At 39.9% G+C, this 16,801-nt stretch overlaps 1 protein-coding gene across 1 annotated transcript in view; it reads right to left on the bottom strand.

Annotated features, from left to right (window-relative positions):
- The window catches only part of PDE11A (phosphodiesterase 11A), a 308,732-nt gene that overhangs the window by 81,703 nt on the left and 210,228 nt on the right, over positions 1-16,801 (bottom strand). Inside the window, exons 11-12 of the mRNA XM_059703969.1 lie at positions 4,196-4,342; positions 3,850-3,957 (exon numbers count right to left, since the gene is read on the bottom strand). Of these exons, the coding sequence (XP_059559952.1) occupies positions 3,850-3,957; positions 4,196-4,342 (255 nt within the window). The remainder of the gene's footprint in view (positions 1-3,849; positions 3,958-4,195; positions 4,343-16,801) is intronic.

Below are 16,801 nucleotides of genomic sequence, written 5' to 3'. Positions count from 1 at the left end.
TGAAATATCTATTCTACAAGCTTCTGTAGATAAAGAGAATATGTATAATTATTCTTCATCTGCAGGTTTTTATTCCTTGTCTTAATCACAAATTATATACTCTGTTTATCCGAGGAATTAAAAATATTTGGAAAATTTCAGCTATTTAAATATCTCTTTAGAAGCAAAGAATAATGTTGAAGCTTTTGTTTCAAAAATCTGGAATCCAGAGGCATGGAATAAATAAGTCATTAACAAGGTTTCCAGTGAACTAAATTTCCACCATTTTATATAAAATTGCCTCTCTCACAAAGCAGTTTGTTCTTTTTTTTTCTTTTTTTTTAAATTTCTAAACGAACGAAACTGCTTTGTTACCTAGACATAAGGTGGGACACTTTTGCAGAACATAATTCTCCCAGTCAATAGTTTATTCTCTGTGTTTGAAGTGATTTTAGGGTTAAAGGTTAGGAAACTGGTATGTATATTTATAATTTGCTTGTGCTGTCGTACATAGTGTCATAATTTGCTCAGCTATGACACACAACTATGAATTTTCCCATTGCCAGAGACAATGGGCTTAAAAAACACACCCATAGATGCAAGGTCACAGGGAGAATGCCTTATTATTCATGCCAACAGCTCGGAAAGAAAGGAGGCAGATTTCTTCTTATGGGAGGGGCCCTTTTGTACATACCGGCTTTGTTGGTGTCTCTTTTAAAACAAAAAGAGTGTGGGATGGGATGTGCCTCAGTGTCTCCTGTTCTCTAAGAAACACTTTCAAGGAAGGTTGGTAAGGTGTGGCGCCCCCCTCCCCCCCACCTCTCACTCCTCCCCCACTTTTCTGCCAACTGGCTGGGAAACTTTGCCTTGGAGCGCCATCTAGAGGAAAATTTAGCGCACATAGGCCATGTTTTCTTGGCTTTGTGACTCAGACCGAATCCCGTAGTTGGATTTCCCTCCCAGAGTAATAGAGATTTTGGCCCTATCTTAACACATGGAAACAGAACAAGATACAACTAGACTGTAAATAGAATCACTTATGATAAAAAAAAACAGTGAAAGACCCTAATACTCTTCAGGAGTGTCCTTTCACGGGAAAAAGTAGGTTATCATTTTGCCATAGATTGAGGTCATATTCCAGAAATTAGGATTGATGAATGAATTAAATTCACTTTTTTTTCTTCAGTGATCAAGTAACATTTTGTAATTCTATAATTATTTCCTTAGTTAAAAAATTCTAATGAGCTAACTAGATTGTTCATGGTCAAGATGGAGAAGATATTGCTTGTGTTAGGAACATACCAACGCTGACATTTTCAACCTATTGTAACCCTTAGTCAAGTTCAGCAAAATTTAATTAGCAGAAAATAATATTTTTTACAGATGTGGTTGCTCCTTTCAATTCCAGGGAGAAAAAAAAATAACATTGACCAACATATTCTTTCCAAAGTCATGTTTTTATTTTCCAATACCCATCCCCCGACACACCACAAGAGAACTTTAATAGCAAGTTCTCTCAGTTTGCCTAGCATTAATACAAAAACATAACCCAAATCTTCTCAAACAGTGATACTCCTCGCCCTAACCAGTTTGGCTCAGTGGATAGAGTGTCGGCCTGCGGACTCAAGGGTTTGATTCCGGTCAAGGGCATGTACCTTGGTTGCGGGCACATCCCCAGTAGAGGGTGTGCAAGAGGCAGCTGATCGATGTTTCTCTCTCATCGATGTTTCTAACTCTCTATCCCTCTCCCTTCCTCTCTGTAAAAAATCAATAAAATATATATTTAAAAAATAAAACAAACAAACAAACAAAACACAGTGATACTCCTCAAGGTTGCTGAGCAGACTTGCAAAAATAACTATACCCTTGAAATATTCTGGCAGTGTGAGTACCACCATTGTGGTGACGTAGTTTGAGAGTTCTGCTTTCTTCAACTTCTTGAAAAGGATCAAGATGGTCCATTTTATGGGAACATTTACTCAAGACAACTGGGCATGCATTTCCTTTTACTCCTAAGTGCCCACCCTGATCTTGCCACTCTTGCCAGCTTCCCCATCCCAACTACTTTAAGTCTTGTCATGAAAGTCTGCTTCTACCTTTGCCATCTCTAACTCACAATGCCGTGGCCAGCCATTCCTTTCCCTTGGTTGAAAAGGTTCCTGTTTCCTTATTTTGAGATTTCGCTATAAATCCATAGGTTCTCCAAAAGAACAGGTTAATAATTTCTTTATTGAATGTCCTCTGTGTGCCAAACATATGAACTCTGCACACAGAAAATTATTCCTTGTCCACTGAGATCTGATATGAAAAAGCAATATGAAAGTGGTTATTATTATTTTTGAGCAATATTGGCACTTGAGCAATTAAGGCTCACGGTTCAAAGCATCTTTTTTCCTCACGTGACAGGCTGACTGCTTTTCATGGTGTAAGTTACAGAGGATGGGGCCAGTCCACTTTTCCCAAGCTAGTCTTCTTGTTCCTTACGCATTTGCGGATCCAAAAACAAGCCCTTGAGGGTAAAAGTGAAGACATTTTCGTCCCATCTTTTTGTGCTATCGGCACGCTTGAGTTCATCAATCCAACATGCGTTTCTTGAAAACCTACCACGTGCATGACAGAGTGCAAGGTGCTGGTGAGGATCTCAATAAAAGGTGCTGAGCCAATAAGTGAAAGTTATTGAAAGAACAAGAAATTATCTCTTCAGCCTCAAGAAGCCTGCGCTGTAGGAGAACAGGAGACTGTAACTTAAAACACATGGCAGACCTAGCTCAGAGAAGCAAGTGATTGTTGGCGGATGCTTGGGGAGAAAAGGGAAGACTTCGTGGAAAAACTGGCATTACATCAATGCCTTAAAGGATGAGTACAGTTTGAATTGGCAGAGAATTTCATGAAGAAACAGAATACTCTTCGCTCATTCGGACTGAAAGGAAATGTATGTCGTTTGGCGTTTCCTGTTTTGGATTTAAGTTTTAATCTGGGTGCAGAGATGTAAGGTATTTAGATTTCTGTTATGTGAATCCAAAACTCATGTTCTCCTTTCATTTTATATAGTAAACATGTTCACACACACATATACACGTGTATGCATACAAAGGAATGATATATAACAGTGAGGCTAAAGAAATCAATAAATTTAAGCCAGGAAATATTTTATTAGATGATAGCTTAAGAGTCTAAGTTGAAAAATCAGGCCAAAACAAGCCTTATTTCTTGCCAGCAAATGGAGATGAGTAGAGAATTTTGTTTCAATCTTTGCCACAAACATTTGCTTTTAGATTAAATTCCAAGGCTTACTTCTGGCAAGCTGCCCTAGTTTTCTCCATAAGAAAGACTGCCCACCATGACTGGATTACAGCCCCTGGAGCAGAGATTTCAAGCCTAGTGCCCCCCTACATCTGAGAACACCCACTCCGCCTCCCCCCCGGGGCTTCCCTTGGCCGCCCTGGCCATTCTCCCAGGTCAGCCTCCTCAGGATTTCCGTGTCCCCGGAGGTGATGTTCACACACCCCTACTTGGGCTTTCCACCAGCCAGTCTTATCCAGTAATCTCTTTGTTCAGTTTCTCATCCCCGTATCCTTTGCAAAAAAAAAAAGATTACTTTGTAAATCCAAGCATTTCTTTTGCAAAAAGAACCAGTTTCCTAAGATAAGACTCTGAAGAGGCTCAAGTCATCATTCCAAGACTCCACCTGCTTCAAACGTCAGTGAAAGCTCAGACACTGCCATGAAACATGCCCTCCCATAACCAGGTAGGTAAGTTCCATGTAAAACAAATGACACGGCAATGTGTCCCAGACACGGAAACGTGAAGCAGAAGGCCTGGGACCCACACAAATGACAGATGACTCTCGCCGTCACTAAACACACTTACAGTCAACATCGCAAACATCAGCTGGCACACGTTGAAGGCGTGTCTCCAGTTGTGGTACAGAACCATTCGATAATTTTTCCTCACTGTTAAAAGCCACCGGCACAGTGTCTGAAATGGGAAGGGAAAGGTTGTGTCAGGCAGTTGTATGTGTGTCTGGCGGACCAGTACCAAAACGATGCCTCGGAGTCATCTTGGACGATTCAGATCCCTTCACAAATATCACATGTAACTTTTTTGGTGACCCGATGAAGTGTGCAGGGAAAGTATTATCATCCCCAGTTTGCATTTGGGAAACTGGAGGCTCAGAGTAGTGCACTCCGGAATCACCCAGGACAGAACACCTTACCTCATAGTCGATTTTAAATTTCTGAACCATCCCCAGCTCCATGAACATCCGAAGAGCAGCCGTGATCATGGCATCAACGTCGAGAGAAAAGTCATCAAAATGGATGTCATCGATGGCAAGTTCTGACACCAAAGGGATGTTGGCTGCCTACGAAAGCAAAAGACATAAGTCAAGGCAAGTTCACCAGCTTTTCCAAGCCCTTCATCTCGCCCTCCTCTCCTGCTTATCTGACGGGCCACATAAATCAGACCTGACCTGCACTTACACCCTGATGCAGCTAAACTCTGAGCTGAAAATGTCTTTTGTTTCTGAACTGCAAATGTCCCAAGCATATGAAAGGGGGAGGGTAAAAGGAAGCTAATCTGAAGAAAAAATATACACACTGGATCTAGTCTGCAGAATTTAGAATACAAAGCTGTCTAGTTTACTGAAACCATAGTCATACAATATATTCTGATGCATATTACAGAGCAGTAAATGCACGAAACATCTGGGCAGCCAGCAGCTGTGAATTTTAATTGCTGCTAGCCAGGAGAAGGACGTGGGGATACACTGCTCTGCCTTGTTTTTTGTATCCTTAAATCCTGTAGCTGTGCGCGTGCTCTTTGTTACACGCGTTGTGTATATTCGTAAGGATGGAAAGGATCAGAAAGCACATCTCTGGTGCAAAATGTGTTTTCTTAACAAAACAAATCCTTGTAGGGTTAGTATAGGCATATGCTTCATTGAGGGAATACATTTGCAAGATTGTTTAGCTTCATTATCTCTAAACCATTTGATAATTTAACATAATTACAATAGTGGTTATACGAAGTTGTCCCTTTGTATCTAAGGAGAATTGGCTCCAGGACCCCCATAGGTACCAAAGTCCATGGATGCTCAAGTCCCTTATATAAAATAGCATAGTATTTGCATATAACTTACATACATCCCCCATATACTTTAAAGCATCTCTAGGTTACTTACAATACCTATGCAAATGGTATGTAAATACTTGTTATATTGTTTAGGGCAGTGGTTCTCAACCTGTGGGTCGCGACCCCTTTGGGGGTCAAATGACCCTTTCACTGGGGTCGCCTAAGACCATCGGAAAACACATATATAATTACATATTGTTTTGGGGATTAATCACTATGCTTTAATTATGTTCAACTTGTAACAATGAAAATACATCCTGCATATCAGATATTTACATTATGATTCATAACAGTAGCAACATTACAGTTATGAAGTAGCAACAAAAATAATTTTATGGTTGGGGGTCACCACAACATGAGGAACTGTATTAAAGGGTTGTAGCATTGGTTTAGGGGATAATGACATGAAAAAACTTTGTACATGTTAAGTTCGGACAGAACTCAAAACCATCATAGGCCTAACTACATAGTATAAGTCAGCAACAACATAACATTTTTGTTCCAATAGTTTCCATCTGCTCTTGGTTTAATCCTCAGATGTGAGACCCCTGGATACAGAGAGCCAGCTGTATTTATTGTTTTCAAAACAATCAATTGTCCCACACAAATTTAAAGGTGAGAAAAAAATATTTGGGAATATATATATATATATATATATGTATATATATATATATATATATATATATATTTTCTTTCTGATTGTATTGGGTTTACCATATTTTGGGGGCCAGTCTTGGTAAGGGAATAATTTCTGTGTTTTCAGATTATCAGGGACCGTTCTGTTTCCATATTTCTAGTCTATTCCCTGGGTGTAAATTCCCAGGGAATAACTTATGCCCTGGGACTAGTTTGGCTGAGCAATCAAGTCCAGATCTGGTGACTCTAAGCATACCAGAAACCATATAATCAGTCCTTTCTTCCCACCTCCATCTTCCTCCACAGGCATTTACATCTCTAGGCTAAAATCCAAGCACAACATGAAAGAAAAATGAACAAATACATAAATTACAAGACAAGTTACCTTCTGCAGATTGGTTATTTTCATTAAAAAATGAATCAGCTTATCCTTCAGTGAATCATTGTAATATATTAACATGTTTGTAGAATCTAGCTCCTTGGAATTAAAAAGGTAAGGCTTGTGAAATTCAAACATGGTAGTGGTAGAAATAATCTCTGTGTGTATGTCCTTATTTGAAGTTCCTGGCCTTATGCTAAGCACTTCAGTACTTGTTTTTTACTTTAAAAATATTTTAAAATCAAAGTTATACATACACATAATTTAAGAGTTAATTAGGTCTGCAAAGCGAGACACATCCCCACCCCAACTCCCACACACACTTGTGGAGCTCCTCTAGTGCCAAATTTTTAATTATTTTGTTTGAAGCATTTTTATTAACTTCCCAACATTGAAGATGAAGCTGTCTCACACTTTATCTGTAACCTCTGTGATCTTCTACACTAACCCTTCTTACTTCCCAATATACAGGGTGGGTCAAAATTAGGTTTACAGTTGTGAGTAAACAAAACACAGAGTCTAGTCTTGTATTCTTATTTATTAATTATTGTATTATTTTCTATACTAATAACTGTATACCTACTTTTGCGCCACCCTGTAATAATATAATAACTTTGTTTAGAGAAATATTCAGGGTTATATTATCACAGCTATGTAAAAGACAGTCATAGCTAAGTCATTAAATTTACTATGATTATTTTTCTTTCCTTGACAGCATTTTGTATTTTGCAGAGTTAATAATTATCTTTTAAAATCTGTGCTTAGTTTTCTATATACTTACTATTAATTCAACCCCCTAAATTCTCCATAATTATCTAAGTCTCATGTGAAAAAAAAATTGGATAGCATCTTAATTTTGTTTCATGGATACAATATCTTCTCTTACCTCTCTGCTGGTGTTAATGATAATTCTACTTGACATTTTCTTCTTCCTTCATACCTCAGAGTTTCTGCAATCTGTACTGGGGGGCTTCTATGTCTAACGCCTAGCTTTTGCCCCAGGGTGTTCCTCCACTGTACTCCCAGGGGCATCTCCATCTCTCTTTTATTTCTGTATCCGACATCTTTCTCTCTTCCTTGTGTCTCTCCTCATTACAGTGATGCATCTTCCAACAGGTTCCCAAGAGGAAGTGTGTGGTAGGAAAATGTGTATGTCTGATTGTTTTCATATTATTGTCACAACTGATGGATAATTTGTCTAGATACAGATTTCTAGGTTGGAAATAATTCTTGGAATTAGGACTTGGAAGGCACTGCTGTTTCAGCTTTAGATGTTACTTTTGTTCAGAGTCTCAATCCTTTGAAAATGACTCCCTCTCCTGGGCCATTTTTGTAGGATCTTCTTTTTGGCCTCCAAAGTTCTGAAATGTCATGAAAATGTGTCTAGGTGTGAGATTATTTTCATTTACATTCCTAGGTACTTTTGAACCCTTTAATCTGGAAAGTCAAGTCCTTTAATGCCAGTAAAAAATAAAATAAAATAAAATAAAATAAAATAAAATAAAGAAAAGAAAACAAAGTAAAATACTCTCTTTGATGAATCAAAAAAATCTTTCCTCCCTTATTTTTCAGGAATTCCATTTATTTGATCTTTGGCCTGGTTTTATTTCCTCTTTGGCCTGCCTCATCTTTCCTTGTCCACATACTTCTTTTTAATTGTTTAAAAATAGCATCCTATTCCTGGCTGGTGTGGCTCAGCTGGTTGGGTGTCGTCCTGTGCACTGAAGGGTTGCTGGTTCAAACCCCAGTTGGGGGCATTCAGGAGGCAGTCGATTGATGTTTCTCTCTCACATTGATGTTTCTCTCTCTCTCCCTCTCCCTTCTTCTCTCTCTCTCAAAATCAATTTTTAAAAATATTTTTAAAATAGTATCCTAATTTTGTTTCATGGATCAATATCTTCTCTTGCCTCTCTGAGGATGATAATGATAATTCTAATTGACATTTTTTTCTCCCTTCATATGTTACTTTACTCCCTTCACTTTGTTTTAATTGTAAAAACACAGAACATAAATTTATTCTTTTAACAATGTTTAAGTGTACAGAACAGTATTGTTAACTATCTGCACATTTTTGCATGATGGATATCTAGAATTTTCCATCTTGTATGACTGAAACTCTGTATCCAACGAACAACTCCTCATTCTACTTTTCTGTTTCTATGATTTTGACTACTTTAGATACCTCACATAAGTGCAATCATGCAGTAGTTGGCTCTTTGTGATTGTTTTATTTCACTCAGCATAATGTGTTCAAGGTTCACCCAAGTTGTACCATGTGACAGTATTCTTTTGTATATAAGGCTGAATAAATACCCCATGTATGCATATACCACATTTCTTTATCAACTCATCTGTGGGGCAGAGGCTGTAAAGGCATTAGAGGCTTTCCCTGGCAGAGTGGTAATCTTTGGTGTTCTGCTCCTGTTTAAGCAAAGCTCTAAAAGCTTCCGGGGGCTTCTGTGTAGGGGAATCTGATCGACTGTTTACTTGGGGAAGCCACCAAATGTTGGTATCTTTGGGACTTTGCTCTTTAGCTATTCAGATTCCCCAGGGAAGCATCTTCCGGCTGGACCTGGTGGGGAAGGGGCGTCGAGGAGGAGCCTCAGCACTGGTCAATAATTCTTCATCAACCCCCTACACTCCCACCTCAAGTTTTGCACTGGGGTCCTCCTAACCTGAGGACCCGCTGTTATACACTCTTCAGAGGACGAGCCTCCAGTCTTAAGGCGTGGAGGAATGAGACAAAGGAGCTAGAGATCAAACTGCTCTTCGATTCTCTGTTTATCTGTTTATAGCCCCACCTTTTTCCTTTCTTCCAAATTAGCCAATTCCTGAGCTACTTGGGGGCAAGAGTCTGTGATATAAATCTATTTGCCTCTAAGCTTTTCCCATTGCTAGCTTATGTTTTCTTTCTTGGTTTTGCTAAGTTACTTAACACGTGTCCATTCCTTTGTTTTTGAGAATTTATGCCTTAAAAAATATCCCAGCTCTAGCCAGTTTGGCTCAGTGGTTAGAGTGTGGCCTGAGTTCCAAAGGGTCCCGGGTTTGATTCCGGTCAAGGGCATGTACCTCGTTTACAGACTTCTCCCCAGCCCTGGCCCTGGTCAGGGCGAGTGCAGGAGGCAATTAATCGATGTGGCTCTCTCACATCGATACTTACCTGTCTTTCCCTCTCTCTTCCACGCTCTCTAAAATCAATGGGAAAATATCCTTGGGTAAGGATTAAAACATAAATAAATAAAAATAAAAAGTATTCCTTTATTGTTGTTTTAATGCGGTTGGTTACAGAACACAATAAAGTTAGTGTGTTTACCATCTTTACCTAAAAATCATGGAAATTATCTTTCTTGAATGTCTTAAATAACCCGCTTGGAGAACTCTGGTGAGCTAGCCTTTGTCTGTAGTCCCTTTGCCTCTCTGTGCCTGGGCCTGGCTGCACCGTATAGATCTTTCTCTTGTTCTGAGCCTGTGTGTTCACTCTCGTCAACCCTGACCTCGCTTCTTGGGCTGTGACAATCTTAGAGGCAGGCGCCATGTTTCCTTCCCTCGGGAAAGCTCTGGAATGACTTTCTGTCAGCACAGGTTTCCAGGCTGTGCGTACAGTGAAAGCCATAGACTTAGAATGATCTGTGCTTGCTTTAATTTGTTCAAATTCAAACTCAAATACAACTGGAAACCCATTTTCCAAGACGGTAAAAGCCCAGCCCCCAAAGACACAGGTGGCTGGTCTCCCAAGAGCCTGGCAAAGGAGGCCTAACAGAAATAGCCATGGAGACGGCATTGCGTCTCCCCAGGTGGCCCTGTCTTGTAGATTATTAATAGTGTGTTCCCTTCTGCCATTATAAATCCTCTACTCTGCAAAGGCACTAAATTCACTTAATTATCTTAAAAATTAAAGAATATAGGCATTTTTTCATTATGAAATGTTAATGGAAAGGAAATAAGAACATTAAGTTGAAAAATGTAAGATGACCTCTGGTTCACTAGACCCATCCTTATTGACCTTGTCTTTTTCTCCCTAATAGGTTGATTGATCCACAGTTAAATCATACCAGTCTATAGATCACCCTGAGCCCTGTCGTAAACCCTCGCTGGCACTTGTAGATGCAGAGAAAGTCCCAAGCCTTTCAGGAATGACTATTTTCAGCTATTTTTAGACGTATGGACAGTTTGCATCCACATTCCTAAATTCAAGAGCAGTTTCTGGAGGAAATTATGAAGAATAAAGAGTAGTGTGTGTTCTGAGGAGGCGTGCACGAAAGTTTAGGCTGCAAAAGATTCGGGGAAAGCCTTCTGTTGCCAGATTCCCTTGTTATGGACACACAAGACTACTATCTCTCCTGATAAGCAGACAGTGGGATTGTATTTTCCAAACCTATAATTACTCTAGCCATAGGATATTAACAAAACAAATCAGAGTCAATTTCTCCAAGTGTCAGTCTTCGACTTTTAAATATTTATAAGGCACCATATCCCTAAATCAAAGAGGAGTGCTACTATCCGAAATAACTACTGAATTAATAGCCAGGAAATAACATTTGGATAAAAGAACCATTTACTTTATTGCAGCGATAAATGAAAACACAGAATTATGAGTCTGGGAGCTAATTTGAATAATGTTCCAGAATTAGGACTTTAACTGGCTGGGAATACCTGGTATCCTTTGACCATTCTTCTTTTTTGTTTGGGTCTTAATAGGTAAGTGGTTATCAAAGTGAGTCATAAAACTGCCTCCTCTAAAAGTGAAAAGGTAGCTTTACAAAGAGGCTGTTAAAATACAATCCTGGACCCTTTGACACATGAATATTACATTTTGTATGCTCAAAAGAGGGGAAGAAACAACAAAGTCGGCAGTGGTCCAGCCCTAGTAATTCAAAGGAGAACTGACTTGTTGCCAACCCAGCCCACTCAACCCTCTGAACAAAGTGGGGGACTTTAGGATTCTCGGATTAATGATGACAGGAGACTGGGCTGTGATGATGAGGAAGAAACTGTAAAGCTCTTTGTTTCACCAGCACTGTTATAGCACTTACCACATGCAGGCACTGTTCCTGCACTTTCTATACTTATTAACTCCTTTGGTCTTCACTAGGACCCTAAGAGGTAGGGAATATTTTTAATCCTATGTTACAGAGGAGGCAACGTGTTCAAGTTTGTTCAGTTGCGATTGGCAGAGGTAAACTTGAACCTGGGGAGGCTGGATCTAGAGCCTGACTCCTAAGCGCTGTATGCCTGAGGGCTCTCCATTCCTGTATGACACAAACAATCTTGGTGCACCAAGAATTCACAGGGACAAGTGCACACCATGGACAGTGCTTGGGATTCAGGTCCAAATCGACTAGCCTGTAAATCCATTTCCATAATGAGCAGCCTGGATCCATTTGAGGGGACGATATTTTGGTCCTTACTTATATGAATCCATTTGGGGAAATCTCCAAACTCGAAAGTGACTATAGACTAAGCCCCAGTTATTAGCTGTGTTTTGATTAGAGCAAACACAGAATTATCTCAGTCCTCCCCAGACCATCCTGAAAGAATAGCTTGTCCTCGGAGGGGGAAGAGGCAGACCTCAGGCAGAGGCGAAGGCTCAGACTGGCCAGCAGAGCACTCCTGGACTCTGATACCACCCTTGCCCAGGCAAGGTGCTGGTAAAGTAAGGCAAACAACCATCATCTCAACATGGGCTGAATGGGTGAGCCAGGCTGGGGGAAGATCTACAATCCCAAGTGAGCTCTCTTTCCTCACTGCCTGAAATATCACCATTAGAGTTCCGTCAATAATGGTCAGAGACTTCTTCCCTATTAAAATGAAAATACCTCTGATGCAATGGGGTGGAAAGAACGGCTCATGAAGCAGAACAGAAAATGAGGATAATTCCTTAATGAATGAAATGGCAATTTAATCATTGTTCCAACAACTAGACAGAAAATGATGAAAAGGGAAAGAAGGTGAGGGAATTTTTGCACCAGCAAGAGGTGAGGCTAGGACATCAGCCCCTAGTGATGGATCAGGGTTTGGATTGGTCCTGCACTTGATTAACAAACAGCTAAAGACTAAGGAACACCATACTCCCTGTTTCTGTAGTGTGAAATCACAGGTTTATGAAAAAAAATTGCCACTGAGAAGAATTCACAGGGACAAGCGCACACTAGTACTGAACCATGACACCGAAGGCACAGGGGGCAGCAAGGGGCGTGGAGCCTGGAGGCCTGTGAAGATGTAGAGAACAACAATGTTGGAGGATCAAAGGAAACTTGAAGCTCAATTTCCCCTCTTCATGGTTTCGGCAAAAGTCCAACTGCTCCTGCCCTGCCTGCTGGTGTGCTGGGTCCCAAAGCAGAAAGTTCCACACCCACCAGGGGAGCAGAGCCAGGCAGCAGCAACACCGCGTATTAGGATTAGAATTCACTAATGGCAACAGTGGGCCACCCTGGGGGTCAAGAGGAGGGTGCGGAGCCACTGACCAGGGCGTGGTTTTGTTTGGGTTTCTCATTCACATCAGGGGCCTTGTTCCATGTTCCTCTCCCCTGGTTCCATATCTTGAGCCCCATCTTTTTGTCCTGCTAGTTGGGGTTAGGAGTGCAATCTGTCACTGTGGACATATGTGGCTGGCCACCCATCATCACTTTCCAGTGAGCTAGTGAGAAGAAATATTTCAATATTCATGCCTCCAATAGAAACTATTTCCCATCCTGTTCACTTGGAGAAAAATAGTCTCAACTTTCCAAGTTTTTCTTGGTTTCTCTCTGCAGCAAGATAAATAAGAATTTATATACTTTTACTGATAGATCCAGGAAATATTTGTATTGGTTTATGCCATAAGAGCATATGAAGCATTATACAAATGTTTCTACTCTTAGGGCTGAATAAAGCAATCACCTTCAGTGAAGAAGCAATCTCTCACGTGAGGCAGGGGGTGCAGGGCCCATTCCTCAGCCACAGTTCCCTGTCTTGAATCATACCTAGACTTGTTCTCAGATGGATGAAGGTGTCCCCCAAAACACACTCACACATCATCCATGCACACCATGCCATGAGCACACACACACCCCTTTATTTTTAATTTGCTTTTTTACTTCTATCAGATATCTTATTAGTCCTTTCTGTCTTGCCTTCCTATCAGACTGTCCTCAACACTGACCAACATTTTAATTTTACTCTGACTCTGTGTTGGTCATGTATGTTTGACCATTTGACTTAAGCTGAATGTGCTGGATAGGGAACAAAAAATATTTTGGAAAGAGAATTATAAATTTAGAAACCCCCACTTAAGAGTTAGTGAAAACGTACCCTTATTAATTATTAACGTTGTAAAGTTTATTCAGAAATTTAACAACATTAATAATTTTCACTTAAACAATTAAGAACCCAACCATGCTTAGACAGATTGGCTCTTTTTGTTGGTGCTGAGGAGACTACACGTTAGAAGAATGCTTTCCCCCCTGTTGTGCATTACTGAGATGTATGATGTATCAAGCATCGTACAAAACACTTTAAAGTATCTCATTTAATACTCCAATCGATAATGCTCTATTATTAGTACCAATTTACCCCCCTTAGCACAGATGAGGAAGCGAGGTTAAGAACATAGGTAAGTAACTTGGTCAAGGTCATATAACTAGAAAACTGCTGAATCTACCTCCTACCCCTTAGGTTTATAACCTCTACCCTGTGTTGTCTTTACAACCATTTGATGTTCTCTTAGCTTAGATTCACTGTGGCTTTGCCACAGCATTATTAAATCCAGGTGTTCTTGTCCATGCAGTATTTATTTATTTTCCTACTTATCTTTGTAAGTCTGTCTCTCATCATGTATAAGCTCCTTAAGGAAAGGAATAAGTTTCTCCAATGTCAGCAATTATTATAGTTTAAAATTATTTCTTGGCTAGTACTTAATAAATGTGGGTTGGTGGTATTCTGAGTGCATGTGTAGAGCCAAACAGATGGGCCTTGGAATCTGAGTTTTGCCACTTGCTAAAACTGTGGCTTTGGGCATCTATTTCCTCTTCTGTAAAAGGAATATAACAATAACCATTTATCATAGTCATTAAAATCAGTAAGTGACATAAAATACTTAGCACAGTGCCAGGCTCCTACTAGGCCCTCCATATACTACAACAGTATATTAGTTTGCTAGGCTGCCATAATAAAATATCACAGACTGGGTGGCTGAAGCAACAGAAATTTATTTTCTCACAGTTCTGGAGACTGGAAATCCAAGGTGAAGATATTGGCATGTTTGGCTTTGCCTGTGCCTCTCTCCTGGGCTTGCAGATGGCTGCCTGCTAGCTGTGTCCTCATATGGCCTTTCCTCTCCGTGGGGCATCCCTGGTGCCCTTCCTCTTCTTACAAGCACAATAGTCGTTTTGGATCAGGCCCCCCACTTATGATCCCATTTAGCCTTAATTACTTCCCTCAAGGCCTCATCTCTAATACAGTCACTTTCTAAGGTACTGGGGTTGGGTTTCTACATATGAATTTTGTGGGGACATAATTCCACTCATTACAGATGATTATCATTATTGCAGACTAATTGAATACTAAATTTCCAGAAATTCAAAACAAATAATTGGTGGCAGACTCAAGAATGGCGGTCCCCTTCAGAAGCATCCTGATTGCAATTCTAGTCCTTCCTCTCCAGGGTTCCTTAGAGAAGGCAACCTAGAAAGGCTCTCTCCCCGTATTCCTTTTGGAAAGAAATATATTCAGTGCTGGGATCAGAAGGAAGATACACTGGGAGGAAACATGATTCGTCAAGCTCAGGCTAAACACTAAAAATTAAGGATAGGGGTAGGGGGCTGTGAACTTGACGAATATACCTTACTCAGTCACTGTCTTATCAGGTGGTTTTCTGTATTGGGCTTTTTTATGGGGATAGCTTCTGAAAGGAATGCTTTTCTGCTCAGTGACTGTAATGAGTGGTATTGTTATTCCTGATTTTTCACTCCCTTTCATGCCCTCACACTGCTACATGGCCCTGAGCTGCCCATGGATGGCGACACTTCCCTGCCCATTGACTTCAGGTTTGGCCCATGGAATGTGAGTGGAAGTGATTGTATACCACCCCACCCACCCATGCACATGGGAAGCATCTATAAGGCCCATCATGTAGTTCTGCCAGTTGTCTTGCTTGAATTCTATAGTGAGGAAGATACCTGAGAGACCTTTGTCTCATCCTCACTCAGCTCATTAGGAACAAAGGAGAAGAGGGGTGGGCCTCTGAGTATCACTCAGACTGTCTGAAAATGGTAGAATGTTGGTGTCTTCCGGTCTAATGTAAGAGAGGTGGACTAGCTTGCCGAGGTGAGAGTACCTGCTGGTGTCAGAGCCAGGATCAGGCCTTTCTCTATCAGACCTGCTGCCCCTTCCAAGTCCCCCTTCCAATGCGAGGCAGAATTTACCAACCATCTGGGCATTCTGCTCAATCTTTCTTAGGTCTGACTCTAATTAGCAGCATTCTGTAGCTCTGGATTGTGTATGAGACATTTCAGATGATGCATTTAACATCATGATCATATTTATACTTCTACACCAAGGGAATTCCAGCACACAGAAATATTTTTAATAAATCGACTTTATAAATATAATAAAATTTGTCCACGAGAGGATATTCTTAAAATAGTAATTACCGCTGAGAGGAAATAGTTTTTCTTTATGTTAATGATCCAATTAAATGGAAATTTTAGATTGAGGCCATTTTATGAATCCATATATGAGAATAGCATACTAACCCATTTAAGAAATAGAGTAGAAAGATTGCAAATGTATATTCCGAAAATGAATCAAGGCATGTTTCTCATCATTCCAATTCCTCTTATAAAGACACACCAGGTGAATAGAGCCCTTTCCTATCTTACCTCTTCCTGTCTTATTAAATGCTAAGATCATGCAGTACCTTCTGCCACCTGGTGACAGTGTGTGGGTAATCCTTGAAGAGTCAGGAACTGCATGGGGAAGGAAGAAAGCTTTTTGCTCTTATTAGTGTTGCTGGAGATAAAGTATGGGTATGAGACAGGGGTTATTTTTTTATTCTTTTAAAGGTCACAAAGGATAAATAATTATAATAACATTTCACCAACTGACTCTAGGTTTTCACTAGTAAATCCTGATATTGATTTTAAAAGCTGCAAATCTTTCATTCAAATATTTCTGATAGAGCTGTAAATCCTTAAAATCCAAATCTTTTCCTGAATGAAAGATCTCTGAAAATAGATGATGGATTTCATGGGCTGTCAAAGCAAAAAATGTTACATTTCCTATTTTGTCATTGACTATGATATAAAACATCTGAAGTTAGATTATTTATATTGATACAATTATTCTTTGGCACTGGGAGCTGTTTTCTGAGGAATAAAAATAAAATATTGAAAATAGGTTTTTGTCAGAACTAGAAGTTTTTTCTGCTTTTGAAGTAGGTGGTGAAAAGTAATGTGGATAAATGCCAAAAACTGTTTTATTTGAGTCAAATACAGAGTATGCTATTGCAAGTAGAGGCCAGAGTGAACTACTTTTCCATCAGACACAATATATATTTTAGTAACTTTCTACCATTATTTTTGCTGAAGATAAAGGAGTTCATCTTTTACTGCCCTTTTCTTTTTGTTGATTATTGTTCTTTTTTAGATTTCCTTCCCAGAGGTCACCAAACATTAGATTCATGGTTCAGTCAGATTC

Source organism: Myotis daubentonii, chromosome 7 (assembly GCF_963259705.1).
Source record: "Myotis daubentonii chromosome 7, mMyoDau2.1, whole genome shotgun sequence".
Taxonomy (NCBI): domain Eukaryota; kingdom Metazoa; phylum Chordata; class Mammalia; order Chiroptera; family Vespertilionidae; genus Myotis; species Myotis daubentonii.
The sequence above is the reverse complement of the archived record's forward strand: the minus strand, read 5'-3'. Positions and strand labels throughout refer to the sequence as shown.